Genomic DNA, 18,262 nt, shown 5'->3' with positions numbered 1-18,262 from the left:
TCTATAGTTTGGTGCATGAACTTTCAGGATTTTAAGGTCTTTCTGGTAGATCGATCTTTTTATCATTATGTAATGTCCTTTTTTGCTTCTCATAATTTTTCTACTTTATTAATGTAGTTCTGCTTTTTTTTTTTTTTTAAGTGTTTGCATGGCATATCTTTTTTCCCTCCTTTTATTTTTTAACCTACTTAAGTTGTTGAATTTGAAGTGTATTTCTTGTAAAGAGCATGTAATGATGTCATGTTTTTTAATCTACTCTCTACCAGTCTGTCTTTTGATTGGTGTATTTAGAGTATTTACATTTACTAATAATAATATATTGTTAACAATTAGTATTGATATGTAGGACTTGAGCCTGACATTTTATTGCTTGTTTTCTGTTTGTTTCCTCTGTTTCTTGTTCCTGTTTCTCTTCTCTTGACTTCTTATTGGTTAAATGACCATTTTTTAGGATTTTTATCTAGACTTATTTATATTGTTTTTGGGTGTATCTCTTTGTATAATTTCTTAGTGATTGCTCTGGGTATTACAGTATACTTATGTGACAACAGTTTACTGATACCCTTTTTTTTTACTGTTGTCAGTGAAATGCGAAGACCTTTTTTCCATTTAGCTGCCCTTAACTCTCCCCACTTTTAAATACCACTGTCTTGACCATCTGACGGTGTTATAATTTTTGTCATTGTGTGTAATTTAAAAAACTCATCAGGAGGGTAGTCTGTTGTGTTTACTCATTACTCACATATCTCCATTATTTTTTCTTTCTGGTCCTCCAAGATTCCTTATTTTCTTGCTGTTTGGACAGCTTCCTTTAGCCATTCTTTAAGGTTTGACAGATTATTTTGTTTTCCTTCAACAGAGAACATCTTTATTTCCTCTTCATTTTTTTAAGGATACTCTTGCTGGCTGTAGAATTTGTGGTTGATTGACAGTTATTTTCCTTCAGCACTTGAAAACTGTGCCACTTCCCTCTGGCCTCCATAGCTTCAGATGAGAAGTCATAGTCATTGGAGTTGGTGTTCCCCTGTATGTATCGTGCCATTCCCCTCTGACTGCTTCAAAATATTTTGTCTTTAGTTTTAGAAGTATAGTCATGATGTGTCCTGGTGTGGATTTCTTAAAGAAGTTTATCTTTTGGCCGGGCGCGGTGGCTCAAGCCTGTAATCCCAGCACTTTGGGAGGCCGAGGCGGGCGGATCACAAGGTCAGGAGATCGAGACCACAGTGAAACCCCGTCTCTACTAAAAATACAAAAAATCAGCCAGGCGCGGTGGCGGGCGCCTGTAGTCCCAGCTACTCAGGAGGCTGAGGCAGGAGAATGGCGGGAACCCGGGAGGCGGAGCTTGCAGTGAGCCGAGATCGCGCCACTGCACTCCAGCCTGGGCAACAGTGTGAGACTCCGTCTCAAAAAAAAAAAAAAAAAAAAAAAAAAGTTTCTTAAAACATTTCATTCATTTGTGTCATTCAGCATGTTTGGGAAGATTTTCTCTCTTTCTGTTGCTCTTTCTCCACTTTGATCTGGCCTCGGGTGATAGAACCCTTGGGTCTTTTGTTATTCTCCCGCAGGTCTCGGAGGCTCTGTTCTTCTTTTCTTCATTGCATTTTCTGCCTGTTGTTCAGATTGGGTAAGTTATCTTGATCTGACCTCAAGTTCAGTGATTCTGTCTTCTGTCATCTCAGCTATTGCTCAGCCCATCCAGTGAGTTTTAAAATGTCTGTTACTATATTTTCCAGTTCTTCATTTGGCTCTCATTACCGAAATTTTCTGGTTTTGTTTCAGGAGAATTTGTGATTACTTGGGAGTGATTTCATGCTAGTTGCTTTAAAATCCTTGTCAGATAGTTCCAACGTTTGATTTATCATGGTGTTTGTGCCAGTTCATTGTCCTCTGGTTAAAGTCATTTCTGATGGCTTCCCGATCATTTTGGCTATTTTGTTAGGAAGCTCTGGGTACTGGTTTTATTTTAGCAGCAGTCACCTTGTTGAGGTTTAGCATGCAGGCCTGTCCTACTTTTGTGACCGTGGTTCTGGTGATAGTCTGACCTTCCTAGCCTTTGTGGTGCTTTTTCAGTCGCTTGACTTAGCCTCTCCCCTGGGGCTCCCGCGGGTCCCTGCTGATGTTGCTCGAGGGCAGAAGCAACTTCCTAGGCTGGGCAGCATGCTGCCTCTGGGTGGACGTGGGAGTCTCTGCGCACAGGACCAAGGGCTTCCCAGGCTGGGTGTTTGTTTTATACCCCTGCCTCTGAGAGGTGGAACATTTCAGCATCACCACCAGGTGTGTGGAGTGTGGCTCCTGTGCCGGTGTCCACCCCTCCCCTCAGCTGGATGGCTTCCCTCAGTGGGGAGAGGAGTCCCATGACCAGTGGGGAAGGAGAGTGCCTCCTAAGCCAGATGCTGGTGATGGTGGTCCCACTTGCTGGATTACCCTGGTGCAGGGTGTGTCTAGTTTGTGGGAGGGTGTCTCAGGTCCGCCCGATGGGGAAGGAGAGTGCCTCTGGGCTGAGTGCTCTCTTGCTCTTGTCCCTGCCTGCTGGTTGTTAGTAGGGCTTGGGCTCACCTGGGGTGGTAGGTGGGACTCCCACTCGATGCAGGCCAGAATAAGTGTACCTGGGTTGCCTCTGTTGCTAGGCAGGGAGTCAGGAAGCACCAGGCCTGGGTCACCTTCTATTGGAAGGGGGTCATAAGAACACCCTGTTGCTGTGTTGGTCCTCCAGTCCTGGGGCTCTAAGCCAGTTTGCCTTCCTCTTCCACCTTTCAGAGTCCTCCTTTGTCTCTTGGGTCCTCTCCAGGGTTTGTGATTGTGCTTAGAGGAGGGGAGCAGGGAGAGACAAGTCTGTGCCGTTTTGTCCTGGCCAGAAATTCCTTCTGGCTGCTTGAAAAATCTTCTCTTTGTCTTTGGATTTCATCAGTATTCCTGTGAGTTCTTTGGTCTGTAGATGTCTTTTTTTGAATCCTGCTGGCATTTTGTAGTGCTTCTTGAGACTATGGTTTCATGAGTTTTACAAGTATTGGAAGATTCTCATGCATTGTATGTTTACTGTTTCTGCCCCATTTTTTCTTCTCCTTCGTGGGCCTCCAGTTACATTTCAGTGGCATAGGGTGTGTTACTTATCTTCTCTACTCTAATTTCCATTCTTCTATCTCATTGTTCTTCACTCAGGATGCTTTAATTCTCTCATCTGTATCTAATCTGTTCATCAGTCCATTGTATAAAGTTAAATTTAGTTACTGTGTTTTTCTGTTCTATAACTTTTCTTTCTTCTCTTTTCTTTTTACCTTTCTCCTCTTTTCTTTTTTCCTTTCTCCTTTTCTTTCTTCCTGCCTTTCCTGCTCTTTTCCTTTTCTCTTTTCTTTTCATTTTTTTCTTCTTTCTTTCCTCTTTCTCCTCTCTCCTTCTCATCCCTCTTCTCTTCTCCTCTCTTCTTTTCTTCTTTCACTGTCTTTCTCTCTCCTTCTCTTCTCTCTTTTTTTCTTTCGACAGGATCTCATTCTGTCTCCCAGGCTGGAGTGCAGTGGTGCAGTCGTGGCCCACTGTAGCCTTGAACTCCTGGGCTCAAGTGATCCTCCAGCCGCAGCTTCCTGAGGAGCAGGGACCACAGGCAGGTTCTACCTTGCCCGCCTAATTTGTAAAGCTTTTTGTACAGATAGGGTCTTGCCGTGTTGCCTAGGCTGGTCTCAAACTCCTGAACTCAAACGATCTTCCTACCTTGGCCTCTGAAAGTGTTGAGATTATAGATGTGAGCCACTGTGCCCAGCCTAGGATTTCTGATTTGTTCTTTTTTTTTTTTTTTTTGAGACAGAGTCTCTCTCTGTTGCCCAGGCTGGAGTACAATCGTGCGATCTTGGCTTACTGCAACCTCTGCTTCCCGAGTTCAAGAGGTTCTCCTGCCTTAGTCTCCCGAGTAGCAGGGATTACAGGTGCGTGCCACCACGCCTGGCTAATTTTTGTGTTTTTAGTAGAGATGGGGTTTCACCACGTTGGCCAGGATGTTCTCAAACTCCTGACCTCGTGTTCCGCCCACCTTGGCCTCCCAGAGTGTTGGGATTACAGGCATGAGCCACTGTACCTGTCCATGATTTGTTCTTTTTTTTTTTTTTTTTTTTTTTTTTTGAGACAGAGTCTCGCTCTGTCGCCGGGCTGGAGTGCAGTGGCCGGACCTCAGCTCACTGCAAGCTCCGCCTCCCAGGTTCCCGCCATTCTCCTGCCTCAGCCTCCCGAGTAGCTGGGACCACAGGCGCCCGCCACTTCGCCCGGCTGGTTTTTTGTATTTTTAGTAGAGACGGGGTTTCACCGTATTAGCCAGGATGGTCTCGATCTCCTGACCTCGTGATCCGCCCGTCTCGGCCTCCCAAAGTGCTGGGATTACAGGCTTGAGCCACCGCGCCCGGCCCATGATTTGTTCTTTTTTGAAAAATTTATTTATAGAGTTGGGTCTTGCTATGTTACCCAGGCTGGTCTCCTGGGCTCAAGTGATCCATCTGCCTTAGCTTTCCAAAGTGCTGGGATTCCAGGTGTGAGCCACCACACCCAGCTTGTTTTGTTCTTTTTCTAATCTGTCAAGTTCTTTTTTCTTCTTCTTTTGATTTTTTGTAATTTCTACTTTTCTGTCCACAATTTTAATTGTGTCTTTTTTGTTGCCATTGTTTGAAGCATGGTAACTGAAAGTTTATGGCTGGTATCTCAAGTTGTAGGGTCCTGCGGGCCTGTTTCATCACCTTTGGTCTCCAGCAGTTTATTATGAAGTGTCTGCACGTGGTTTTCTAGGCTTTCTGAGCCTGTAAATGGGTGTCTTTCACCAGATTTGGGGAGATTTGGGCCATGTTTATTCATATACTTTTTTGCACCAACCTTTTCCCTACTGACACAGTGTTGGAACTTTTTTTTTTTTTTTTTTGAGACGGAGTCTCCCTCTGCCGCCCAGGCTGGAGTGCAGTGGCCGGATCTCAGCTCACTGCAAGCTCCGCATCCCGGGTTTACGCCATTCTCCTGCCTCAGCCTCCCGAGTAGTTGGGACTACAGGCGCCCGCCACCGCGCCCGGCTAGTTTTTTGTATTTTTTAGTAGAGACGGGGTTTCACCGTGTCAGCCAGGATGGTCTCGATCTCCTGACCTCGTGATCCGCCCGTCTCGGCCTCCCAAAGTGCTGGGATTACAGGCTTGAGCCACCGCGCCCGGCCTTTTGACATCATCTCATACTTGCCATTTTATCCCATCAGTTTCTTCTCTCTCTTCTTCAGATTGGGATTGTTTCTGTTGATCTATTTTCAGATTCACTGACTCCTCTGTCGTCGCCATTCTGTTGAGCGCATCCGGTGAATTTTAGGTTGCCATTGTACTTTTTAGTCCTGAAATTTTTGTTCTAGTTTTTAATTTCTCTACTGAGAACTTCTATTTTTTCATATATTTTAAGAGTGTATGTAGCTTTACCTCATGGAACTTATAATAGCTGTTTTAAAGTCTTTGATAACTAACATCTGGGTCATTTTGGGGTTGGCCTCTGTTGGTTTTCTTTTCCCTTGAAAATTGGTCACATTTTCCTTGTTCTTTGTTGAATAATTATGGATTGGGCTCTGGACATTTTGAACATCATGCTGTGAGACCGGTTTCTGGGTCCTGTTAAAGTCCTTTGGATAATGTTGATTTTGCTTTGCAGCTGGGTTGCAATAAAGCCCATTGGGTTCAGCCCAGGAGTCCGTTTTGCTGTCATGGGTGGTGGCTGCAGTGTTGGTTCAGCTTTCACAGCCTTGGCCTGTGGCCCCAGGCTTGCCCAGGGCACACACAGCTCAGGAGTCAGCCCGGATCGTGCAGGCTCATGGCATGTCTCTGGGGATCCCTCTCCAGCTCTCCTTTTGTGGATTCCCTCCACACTTTCTGGCTCCGAGGAACCCTTCTTCCTCAGCCACTGCCTAGAAAGATGGGGCTTTTCTCCTTCCTCACCCCACGCCTGGGCTTCCCTGTTTCCGCTGCTCGTGCCGCTACTGCACAGCTCTGTGACTGCAACCGGCTGGGTCAGGCTGGGAGAGAAAAGTGGGAGCCCTCAGGATTGCCCCTCCAGCTTGTAGGGGCCCCTTTTCCTGGTGCTCTGGCCAGAGAAAGACAGGGTTTCTCTCCGAGCCTGGCTGTCTGGGGCTGCCCTCAGGTCCAGCCAGGGCAGGAAAGAGAAAATGAACCTGAGGAGTCCCCCGTTTCGGGTTCCGTCTTCAGGATGGACCCTCCTCCCCAATGTGCCTGCTGTGGCTTACTTTCCAGAGTCCTTAGGTAAGTGTTTGTCTCTTGCCTAGAGTTTTTAGCTGTCGTCAGCGGGACAGAGGGGCTGTCTTGAACTGTCTTCATCTTGGCAGACTTCAGGAGTCTGGGAGCTTGCTTCTATTACTGTTTCTGCTGGCGTTTGCTCATGATGTCTTGTCATTTTGCTTAACTGACCATTGTATGTGAAAGATTTGGAAATAATCTGAGGCCTAAGATGTCCTCTTTTCCCAGGGGCAGTGTCCGTCGACTTTCAGTGGTCCTTTTAGAGACAGGAACAGATCTGGTCATCCCACGTGAGGCCCTGGTGGAGGTGCCTCAGAGCTGTGCTCTAGTCCCCCTGAGGCTGGGCTGCTTCAAGTTCGCTCCTGCTCCTGGGTGCGGCCCTTCAAGTTTCCCACCCAGAGTGTGCGGTAGGTGTCACTGGGCAGGCCCCGGAGTCCAGATTTTGTCCTTAGAAAGGTGCGGTGCCAGAAACGCAGCCTGCCATCTTTACCACCTCTCCGGGGATGGACCACTCCTCCCAGGCACCCTCGGGGGAGAGCGTGGTCCAGGAAGCGGGGCGGGTTCTCTGGATTGCGTCTTCTTCCTGAACTTGGCCTGGTGATTCCTCACCACCCGGTTGGGCGACCAGAGCCCCCCGCAGGTGTGGATTGTGTGTGCGGAGGCTCTGTGGGTATGAGGTGTGTGTGTGTGTGTGTGTGTGTGTGGCCTCCTGCAGGTGTGGATTGTGTGTGCGGAGGCTCTGTGGGTGTGAGCTGTGTGTGTGTAGCATCCTATGGGTGTCAGTTGTGCGTGCGGAGCCTCCAAGGGTGTGGGTTGGGCGTGTGGAGCCTCCGCGGGTGTGAGCTGTGTGCACCGTCCTGCTGTGTCTGCCACTGGGGCTTGCTGCCCTAGCGTGGGGTCCACTGTGCCTGGAAGGAGGCTTCCTCCCACCCCGTCCCGAGGGGCCTCCCATGCTCCTTTGCCCACATTTGCTCCGTGCTTCCTTTCCAGGCTCAGGCTGTGCAGTTTGTGTTTCAGTTGCAGTGGCTGTGCCCCTTGGGGGTCTCGAGATTTCTTTGTGAGCTTGGGGGAGTGAGCTACGGGTGGGAGCTTATGGGGAGAGAACCTGGTGCCAGCACCTTTCCTGATGGGTTTCTGAGGTGTGAATGAGGATGGCCGGCCAGGCCTCAGGTGCAGAACCTCTGGCCTTAGAGTTTGTGCTCCGCTCTTACGATCCCATGCCCTCCCACGGCCTCTCAGAAGAGCTCAGGGGAAGGAGGAGGAGGGGCTATGAGGGTTGCCCCTTAGTGTCTGCCTCCCGGCCCATTGGAGTCACTGCCACTGTGCTCATGAGATGGCCCAGGGCGGCTGCTGGCAGGCGGGCTCTGCGGCCCCTCCAACCTCTCCTCACCAGCACATGGCCTCTGCTCCAGGCTTGGTCTTTCTCCACACTGGGGCTTCTCTTTGCTGAGAGTTCTCTGAGTTTCTGGGAGTGTTTTGTTTCGTTCAGGCTTCTGCATGTGCTTCTTGGGGCATTGTTCCACAGTCACTTTGGATTCCTTGTCAGTCAATCCCAACCTTGGGGATGTTGCTTTTTCTCCTGGGTGTTGCAGGTTTTCCTGTGGGTCTTTCTTTTTTGTCAAGGAGCTTTGGGTTGTGTGTTGGGCATTTGGAATATTGTATTTGGAGGCCACGGGTCCTGTTGGAAGCCTGAGATGTTGGTTTTGGTTTGTTCCAGCAGGTAGTCCCCCCAGTTACGTCGAGTCTGCAGGCCCCGGCCTGCCTTCTGGGGGCTACAGTTGAGCGTGGGTTTCATTTTCGGTCTTTGTCCTGCTGCTCTGGCTGGGCTGCAGGCTGTGGCTCTCAGAGTGGCTGCTGTGCCACTGTAGTTGTTTCAGGAGTGGCCAGGATGTGACGCAGATTTAAAGGGTCCCTCTCTCCAGCCCCCTGTTCTCTGGGACCCTCTCCCCTCCCTGGGAGGGGAGGAACCTGAAGGTTCCTGAGGGTCTCCCTTCCTGGCCTTCTGGCTGGAAGCCAGGTCTGCACCTGAGCCTGGTGTGGCGTGGCCGGGCCAGCGCCCTGTGGGGTGCGTGCTTGTCTGTGCACCTGGTGCTCCGCTGTTGAGGTGCCGTTTGTGACTGGTTGTCCCTGGGTGGGGGTCAGGTGGTCTTGGCCCTGTGGGGACCATTACATCAACTTTTCTTATCCTTGTGTCTGGCCCCTCCAGGATGGAGCTGGGGCATGGACCACTGGTTGCTTTTACCTCGAGTTGGAATTATTTCCGTTGGCTCCTTACATCCAAACAGGAAGAGTATCCACGTTTTCCAGGTGTAGATGCTCACAGCCACCTTTGGGGCCTCTGTGGAGGTGACTCTCTCAGTGTCAAATGCTGATAGCCAGTCCGCCCACGGGGACATTCTGGGTGAGTTGGTCTCAGCTCCCAGGTGGCTCAGACAAGCAGCAGAGCAGAGACTCACTGTCCTGCACATCTCGGGGCTGTGCCTGGCACTGCAGTGGCCTGATCTCTTTTCCTGGGGCTAAGTTGGAGGCTGCGGGAGGAGCTGGCTTTAGGTTGGGCAGTGGCCACAGTTGTGGCACCTGCCAGAGGGGTCTTTGCCGTGTGCCGCCATGGAAGAGCCGGCGGTTGGCGTGGGCACCTCCTCCCACACCCTGTGCAGGTGCCGCGGGAGGGCTGCAGTCGACAGATGGCCACTTCCTCACTTGCCCTTTCATCCTCATTGCAATAATAGTGACGGAAGGAATAACAGCTGAGACTCCCGTTTGCGTCCATGGAGCTTAGGCTCAGCTGGCGCGGGGCGGGAGATGGACCCTTTCATAGTTCGGAATGGACAGGTAGGGGGCCAAGGTTCAGAGGGTCCAGTAGGAGGCCGAGCTAGGACTCTGGGCCAGGTGGCTTTGCTGGGCCCTGCCCTTGGGAGACCCCAGCGCTCCACCTCCTACTCTCCGTCAGCTGCCACCCTTCTGAGTTCCTCCTGCACTTGGTGTTGACCCCACTGCAGACTGGTTAGAGTCTTCTGACCCCTTCCCAGGGGCCTTTCTTTGCAGCTCCCACTGAGGCCTGCCCCGTAGCAGTCCGGCAGCCACCGCAAATGTGCTGCTCATGGGTACTGATGCAGCAGTCCGAGGAGTGACAGATAGCGCTGCCACCCTGACAGTGCCGTTGCCGACTCAGTCTCTAGTCTCTGTGGGCCCCTGCCCTGCCCGTGTCCTTGTTTGACTTTCACTCTGCCCCGTGTAGCCGCACTTCTCCCTACTTCCTCCAGGCCGGGCCCTCCCACTCAGCAGATGCCCTGCCTCCTGCTTAACGTAGTAAGACAAACTGCAGGTGCTGATGGGCCGCCCACCCCTTCCCTTCGTCTGTACCCTGACCCAGTGGAAGACGCTGCTCCGCCTGGGCCCTGTGTCCCTCCCCTCCGCCTCCCGAGGGGCCTCCTTCCTCAGGAGCAGCCCCCTCCTCTTCAGCCGCTCCCGTTGATTGGGTTTTCTTTTCGTCAACATTTCTCCAATCCTTAAAATAGACACATCTCTTTTGACCACACTTTCCCCTCAGAGCAGAGGCATAATTCCCGCTATCCTCACTTCCTTCCTTGTGTGTCTGCGGCCGTCTCTTCACCAGTTCTCAGAATGCTCTTCTTGAGGCTGCCAGCCGAGTCCGGCGGGCTCTGTGGTATTCATGCATGCATCCTTCTGAGCCTTCCCAGTTGCTCGCTGCCCCTTCAAAACCTTCTCCTGTGGCCTTGGCAGCACCATGTTCTGGCCCCGCCCCGCTCTCGGTTCACTTGTCTGTTTTTTTGGCTTCTCTCCCGACGTCTGTCCTGTGGGCTTGGTGTCCTCAAGTTGCCTTGACCAGCTTCTCCCACCGTGCCCGGCTCTCACTGGATGACTCGTCCCCCTGGGCATCAATGGCTGTGTATATGTAATGGGTTCCAAACCACGTCTCCAGCTGGTCCTTTTACTCTAGTGCTTCCAGTCTCCACGCCTCCCCGTTGGAAAGCTCCCTTTGGGTCCCACAGGCTCATCTCTGCTGTCCCCGACTGCCCTCCTCCTCCACGCTGCTGGTTTCCTGTATTAGGAAAAGGGACCGTCCTGCTCCAGGCTAGCAGGAATTACAAGTTTGGTGTCTTTGTCGTACTGCATCAGGCACAGGCCTGCTGCTAACGCCTCCTTGGTGGTGGTGCCCCTTCCCCGGGCTGCCTGCCTGTGTCAGCCTCCATTGTGTCTCCTGGCGATGACCACAGCAGCCTCCTGAGTCCAGGCTCATTCTCCAGTCTTGTTTACAGGGAACTCTAGCAGATGGGGTCTCCTTGTCCTCTGGCTTCTCTGACCCCCTTACTTGACGTGGTCTCGATCCATTCCTTGTGTGCCTGCCTAAGCCTGTCTCGCTCTGCTCACCGATCCCACAGTGTCCAGTTCCTCCTGGTGCAGGCATGCATAAAAACCTGGTGAGTTAATGAATGAAACATCCAGTTTGCCTCTCCTGTGCAATTCTGAACTGTTGTCATTTGCTAAAATTCTCTTAACAGGTTCATTTTCATGTTTTCGTCTCCCTCTCTCCTACCCACCCCCCTGCTGGCTGCTTCCTTCCCTAAGAAATTTCTCCATCTGCACATCCCACTGCCCCCCCTGCCCTACTCCTCAGTGCAGGACTGGTGTCTGTTGCACCTCAGTCCCCCAGCACTCATCCTGTGTGACATCCCTCCGTATTGCGTGGAAATTACCTGTTGACTTTTCAGTTGTCTGACGAAGCTCAGCCTGAGAACACTGACTTTATCTCTTTCTGTTTGACTCCGTGACATTTTTGTACATTTTCTGGCTAACATGAGTACTTAATAATTGTCGAATGAATGTGTATTAATTCTGACAGTCTTACTAGTTTGTAGAAACAACAACAACAACAACAAGAAACTACTAGAAGTACATTGAAGGCATTAGAAGGTTTTTTTTTTTTTAGTAGGTATTGATTTTGATAGAACATTAAACGTTCTAGAACTGTGCACATCCAACTCTTGCAGTAGCTGCCTTCATTGAAGCCGGTTACTCATGGACAAGTTCAGTATCTGAGGGCAGAACTGCCATGGCAGGGCCATGGAGGAGCGTGGCCACTGTCACCCTGTGGGGGGTCTGGCCAGGGTCTTCCTTAGGTCGGATGGGAAGGAGTGACATACAGTTAGGAGGGCTTCACCACTGTCTGAAGCTTTTATCTTTAGGAAGTGCGTCGTTTGCCTTTAACTCTCATTTTCCTACATCTGAAATTGATGTGAATTAGTTGTGTTATGCATATTCATATATGATTCAAAAAGGTGATTATATGAATCACTTTATATTGATTAATTTTAAAAGTGGGCCACCCTATGGCAAACGTTTCTACTTGGTAGATTGTAAAAGAGAAACTTAAATCAGAGCCGTGGTTGCTTTTTCCAGCCTAGCCAGGTTTCTGGATCTGTGACGTAGGCTCTGCCATTCTCCCTGGGGCTCACCCTGCTTCCATCGAAGGCCAGCCCTCCACTTATGTGCCTCCTCTGCACAGAGCCATCACTCTGAGGGGTCCCCGGGGGACTTTCTCCTCAGCTGTGCCAGTTTCTGCTCTCCTAGGGGGGCTGCATCACAATTGTCCAAGTGGGAGGAGAGGGTGACTTGGACCAGGCTGGTTAGGCTCGAGGTGCCCCCAGACATCTGCATGGAGATGTCAGGTAGGCAGTTCAGGGAAGTGGTTGGGGCCAGAACTGTACATTTGGGGATGACTTTGTGTCTGTGGTATTTCTAGCCATGAGACTGAATCAGGTCATTAGAGAGGAGATAGGAAGTGCCCCTTCCAGTATTTGGGGAAATGTGGGGCAGCTGGCCTAGGAGATGGGGATGGAGCAGGCAGTGAGATCAGGAGACAGAGGCCAGGTGTCCCGAAAGTCAAGAGAAAGGCAGCTCCCTCCAAGAGCCCTGACTAGGTGGGCTGCTGGTGTGGTCAGTTGAGTAAGAGGAAGGCTGAGAGTGACTGTTGCATCTTTCCCCCAGCAGCCGGTGTGAACTGCTGCACACGCTGTCAGGTTATGGGATCCCTTGCTCAGTGCCCTCCCCTGACTTCCCTCCATGACCCATGGGTGCACGCTCCACAGGCCGCCTGTCCCTGGCCACCTTGCTCCTGTTTCCTGGGACGTCTGAGGCGTGTGCAGGGCGGCTCTGTGCGCACCTCTGCAGGTCGGTCAGGTTGGCTTTCCCTGAGCAGTTTGTAAGGGAAGCAGAAGTCTCCCGCTGTGCTTGGCGCTGGGTTCTGTTCCTTGTGTCACTGCTGGGCCCTGTTGTATTTCCAAAGTTCCGACGATTTCAGACGAGGGGGCTGCTGGACGTGGTCAGCAAGTATAGGATGTGAGTCTGTTAACGTCTGCTAAGCCAGCCTGCCATAGCTGGAGCCCTGTCCGCCCCTGGGTTGCCGTGGTGACCTAATCATCGTGTACAATGGTGCTTAAAACAAAAATGCTGTGTAAACGGTGGCTGCTGCCATTTAGAAATAAACCAGCTGTGAGGTGCTCAGATTGTGGGGAAATGACCAGACTCCACAGGACCATAATAAGTGACTCAGGGCTCAGGAAAACAGTGAAGGAAGCCAGAAGAGATGGCAGCAGAGAGAGAGAGGGGTGCTGTGGGGACCATGGCCACAGCTGGTTCTTCCCCGGGGAAGAGCTTAGGAGAGCTTGGCTCTGAGCTCAAGACAGGTTTGTTAGTGTCCCCTTGAACGCCTCTAGTGTTACCGGTTGTCTCAATACGAGGAATCAGTGGGGTTTCTTCATGACCTGTTCTGTGGAGATGGTAGACTTTTCTAAACTCTGTGGAGGTGGGAGTGTCTGCACCTCCTGGCAGATTGTTGAGCATGGGGCACATTAAAGACCTGGGGGTCACATGTTTCCCAAAGGCATCTGACCGTAGAGGCGTCCCTCGTCCTCCGTCTTCAGTGGGACAGCCGTTGACGTCTTGTGAGACAGTGTGAGGGGCATAGTGGCACGGCTAGAAAACTGGGTGAGGCCAGCCATGACACATTCAGTGTCCTGTGTGTATGCTGCTCCTGTGGTGTTTGTGTGGGAGGTGGCGTATGTTGCAGCCGGAAGTATACAGTAGGCTCTCTGGATCAGATTGTGTAGGTTCAGGCTGGTCTCTGCCTCCTGTGGCCTTCAGCAAGTCACTTACTTTCTCTGTGCCTCAGTTTCTCATTTGTAATGTGTAGATGGTAGTCCTCATTTGAGGGCACTGCAGTGGCAAGATTAAGTAGCATAGTTCATGTCAAGAATTTGATGCTGCCTGGTCCAAAAATGGAAAAAGGCTGATTGCTGCTGCTGCTGCTGTGTTGTTGTCATGGTTACAGTGGCACCACGCCTGCCTGGCTGCCTCTTCTGTAAAGACCATGGGTGTCCAGCCTCTGTTATTACTTCCGATTTTCATGTCAGAAAGAGGATGCTGGACTCCCTCCCTGGGCTGATGCTGGCCATGCCCACATGCCCTCTCTGCTGGTGTCACCAGGCACTACATGGTCCTCACCTGTGCTGGTTTCCCCTCAGCCCCATTAACACCCTCAGGGCTCCCATGCCTACCTTCTTACTACTCTTAAGTTAGGACAGTTGTCCATTGAGGTCAAGTGGTGGAGGTCACAAAATGATTTCAGTTGTCTGTGTTCACAGAGTAGGCTGAGATGCTACAGTTGCCTTTGTAAGCACAGAAGACAACGGAATTATTGAGACACCTGGAGCCTTTTCATGTTGTTAGTTGCCCATTTAATCAATCAATCAATCAGTCAATTAATTTTTTTGAGACTTGGTCTCCCTCTGTTGCCCAGGCTGGAGTACAGTGGTACAGTGATAGTTCACTGCAACCTTGAACTCCTGGCTGAAGCAATCCTCCTGCCCCAGCCTCCCAAAGTGCTGGGACTACAGTGGCACACCACTGCGCCCAGCCATTCTCCTTTTTTTGATTGTGCCTTTTGTCTGGGATTGCACTGGAAGGGGCTCCCATGTGGGCCCTTGTCGTGGTGCTGCTCAGGACGCATGTGGATCTTGTATGTCATGCTCACCTGGTCATCCCCTCCCTGTCTTAGATAACATCCCCGAGGACCTCAGAGACCCTTTCTACGTTGACCAGTATGAGCAGGAGCACATTAAGCCGCCTGTTATCAAGCTTCTCCTGTCCAGCGAGCTGTACTGCCGTGTCTGCAGCCTCATCCTGAAAGGGGACCAGGTGGCCGCCTTACAGGGACACCAGTCTGTCATCCAGGCCCTGTCCCGGAAAGGGATCTATGTGATGGAGAGTGATGACACCCCCGTGACAGAGTCCGACCTCAGTCGCGCACCCATAAAAATGGTGAGTGGTCTGCGGTGGCCGCCCCCAGGGGCCATCCTCTGGAGCTGTGGGCTTTCGTGTGGCGCACCTGGCACGTGGATGGTGTGAACACGGTGTGCAGCGAGGTGGTGGAGACCCGTGCTTTTGCACACTGTCGTTCCTTAGGAAACTGCTTCTCTTTTAAAGCACGTGACTGTTGTGGAGGATGGGGAAAAGAGAGCTTCCACTGAGCCCTTTTTCTCATTGGGAATGCTCTGTGAATGCTGAGATTGGAGTGAGGCGTATTCATACAGATACTTGAGGCAGACTCTATACAGGTGAGAAATGTGATTGTCGCGCCCATTCTGTTAGGTTGTTTCATGCATACTTTGTGCTAAAATAACTCAGTCTGCCTTTTTCTCTCCCAAGTATCCCGCCCCCATCTTTCTCTGAAGGCTTGCTACTGGTGTGCCTTTTGCAGAGTGTTCTGAGTCAGGGCCATTCTCGGTGCCTCCTGCACTGCCTTTGTTTGGTTGCTCCCATGGCATTCCCGCTGAGACCGGGTGCCATGCGGTGGGTGAAGAGAGTGTTACTCCTGTCGTGAGGAAGCTGCACTAAGTCGTGGTGCAGCTGTAGCAGGTAGAGCTCTGGACTAGGAGCCTGAGCCCTTTGGTGGGCAGTTGGCCTGGGACAGGTCTCCTGTCTGCCTTCCCACAGCCATGACGTGGGAATCGCATTGCCTTTCCTGGGAGTCCCACAGGGCTGTTGAGGAAATAATAAATGACAGTGTGAGACAGTGCACCATGGGCCGCAGAGCTGGCCTGCCTGCCTGAGAACGGACTCCTGTTTCCTAGCGGTCTCGAGGGTTGGCCAGAAATGCCAGGCTTGAAATAGTGATGGTGAGGGGGAGGCAGATCTCTCTGAAGAGATCTGAGTATCTCTTCAGACGGAAAGGGCGAGGGATGAAGAAATTAGGCCAGGATTCTGAGTGTGAGCAGGTTCTCTGCATCAGAACCTGGTAAGAGGGGTGGGTTTGAGGGATTATAGCTGCTCCCTCTGCCCCTAGAGTGCCCACATGGCGATGGTGGACGCCCTGATGATGGCCTACACTGTGGAGATGATCAGCATCGAGAAGGTGGTGGCCAGTGTCAAGCGCTTCTCAACGTTCAGTGCCTCGAAAGAACTTCCGTACGACCTCGAGGACGCCATGGTGTTCTGGATCAACAAGGTGAGTGCCCTGCCTAGATGTGGCGTGTGACTCTGCTCCTGTGTCTGGTCCCCTTTTCACTTGAGAGCAGCACACTTTGTCATGCTGAGACCCAGCTCTTCATTCGGGACAAATCATATTTTGTGTCCAGAAATGTGTCTGCTGTAGTTAAAAAGAAGCAAAGCAAGCAGACGTTGTTCCCACAGGCCGAGAGTAGAGGGTGATGCATTTGTGTCTGAAAATGCAGCACATGTCAGTGATTTAAGTGCCTTAAAAAAATTTTTTTTTTGAGACAGGGTCTCACTCTGTCCCCCAGGCTGGAGTACAGTGGCACAATCGTGGCTCCCTGCAGCCTTGACCTCCCAGGCTCCGAGTGATCCTCCCGCCTCAGCCTCCTGAGTAGCTGGGATCACAGGCATGTGCTACTATGCTTGGCTAATTTATTTTTTATTTTTATTTTTATTTTTAGTAGAGATGGAGTCTCACTCTGTTGCCCAGGCTGGTCTTGAACTCCCAGGCTCAAGCAGTCCTCCCTCTTTGGCCTCTTAAAGTGCTGGGATTACAGGAATGAGCCACCACACCCGGCCAGTGAATAATTTCTTTTTATTTTCATAGTATGCACCTACATGCAATAAAGGAAATTATCAAAATGCCTTCTAAAGGCATTTTAAAGGCATTTTGATAATTAAGAAAAATGCCTTCTAAAGGCATTTTGATAATTAAGAAAAAAACATGGCATTTTCCCAAACGCTATTTTCTCCTTTTACATTTAGAAGCTCATAGTGTAATTTTTAATACAATATATGTGAAGAATGTTTATTTTTAGTAGTGTAATTATTTATAGGGTTACTTTACCAGAGGTTTTGGTTAGTAAGCATCCTGTTATATATGTAAAAAGGTGTTGAAGTTTGTGTGTTAACACAGCGAAGGAACTAGAGGATTGTGTGGCCTGTGTAAGGCTGTATTAGTGCACCTGAGTACGAGGCTCACGCGGGATGGCTCTGGAGTTACTGATGGTTAGCTTGCACACGCAGAGCCAGGCCAGTGCTCCATCTGCTGGTTCCCTGGAAGGCCCCTCTGTCTCTGTGACAGGCGGGTCTTTGTCAGGAGTTGGCAGAGGTTTGTGCTTTGACTTTTTCTAAGACAGTTGCTCTGCTTTTTAGCTGTTTTCCTCCCCAAGCTTGGGGTTGGGGAAGCAGGTCTTACATTTGCTTATCCTGCAGTGAGGTGGGGACAGAAAGCCACAGGGTTTTCTGGGACTCACTGGAGCCTCTGGGCCCTAGTTCAGATTTGGGTGCCAGTCAGTACCATCTCCGCCCCACTCTGCCTCTGCCCATGAGGACGCCTCTTGGTGGCGGGCGCCATGTCTTACTCATCCCTGGCTCTCACCTGACAGCGTGCGTGTGGGAAGTGCTTGCACGAACTCTGTGAAAAATGGTGTTCAGGACTAGTTCACGTTTCCAGAGGACCCTGAGCTTTGGGGACGCTCCTGTATCCTAGCGGAAGCTTCCTGTGATCAAAAGTCAAATTTTAGCTTTTCTTTAACATCTTTAATCGATTTTTTCCTTATATTAGAAATGACATAGTTATAGAAAATATAGAAACTATGGATGAGCAAAAAGAATAAAATGTAAATTACCCATAATCTTACCACCTATGCAAATGGTTAACATTTTGGTAAAAATTCTGGTAGTTTTTCTTTTTTTGTATGTGTTATATAGGCCTGCAGCCCAGTGGGGAGCTTACTGTACGTTCTGTCGTGAGCCACGTTTCTACTTGGTGCGGTACGGTGCAGTGAGTTTCTGCCCATTGGCCAGATACTTGATGCCAGCCGTTCCAGTGACTCCCCCGTGGCCCTTCTGTGATCTCAGTGTTGCTGGAGGTCAAGTTGTCCCTTCTCTGTCTGTGCAGTAGTCTCTGTCCAGCCACGATGATTTCCCTCAGGCCGCGTTCGTGCGAGGGGAATGGTTGTTCCTATTTAAGGACTTTTTTTTTTGTTTGCTTGCTTTTTTTTTTTTTTGGCCAAATCTGATCCTAAAGATTGTAACATTTTCCTTCCTATTAGTTTGTGTAGCTGTCTTTTCCCATGTCTTCCCATATCTTGGACATTATTAAAAATTACTTGCCCATTTGCGAGGTGAAAAATAGTGTCTTTTTCTATGGTAAAGGCATAGAAAAACTTAATTCTGGGTAAAATTGCAGTTTAGAAAATAGAGCATCTGTCTGACTCTTTACCCTACTTCTCTGGTGAATCACTTGTTCGTTATTTTGCCTGTGTTTCTTTGGGCAGGAGAGTATGTTTATTTTTCTTTGCCGTATTTCTTTGGGCAGGAGGGTATGTTTCTTTTTCCTTTGCTTGGTCACGTTTTTCATATTTGCTGTGCATTTATAAGTGACTTTTCAGGCTGTTGCTGGCCTCTGTGTTTCTGTGGACTTGGCAGATAAATAGAAGGTAGTCTCCTTGTAACCCAGAGGCATCATTTTCCTTCGGTGCTATTCTCGTTTC

At 50.2% G+C, this 18,262-nt stretch overlaps 1 protein-coding gene across 7 annotated transcripts in view; it reads left to right on the top strand.

Annotated features, from left to right (window-relative positions):
- LOC105471912 (calmodulin regulated spectrin associated protein 1) overlaps window positions 1-18,262 on the top strand; it is a 98,094-nt gene that overhangs the window by 11,450 nt on the left and 68,382 nt on the right. For all 7 annotated transcript variants that reach the window (XM_071078601.1, XM_071078595.1, XM_071078596.1 and 4 more), the window contains exons 2-3: window positions 14,329-14,591; window positions 15,616-15,777. In XM_071078601.1, the coding sequence (XP_070934702.1) occupies window positions 14,329-14,591; window positions 15,616-15,777 (425 nt within the window). The remainder of the gene's footprint in view (window positions 1-14,328; window positions 14,592-15,615; window positions 15,778-18,262) is intronic.

Source organism: Macaca nemestrina, chromosome 14, assembly GCF_043159975.1.
Source record: "Macaca nemestrina isolate mMacNem1 chromosome 14, mMacNem.hap1, whole genome shotgun sequence".
Classification (NCBI taxonomy): Eukaryota; Metazoa; Chordata; class Mammalia; order Primates; family Cercopithecidae; genus Macaca; species Macaca nemestrina.
This window is presented reverse-complemented; position numbering and strand designations above follow the sequence as displayed.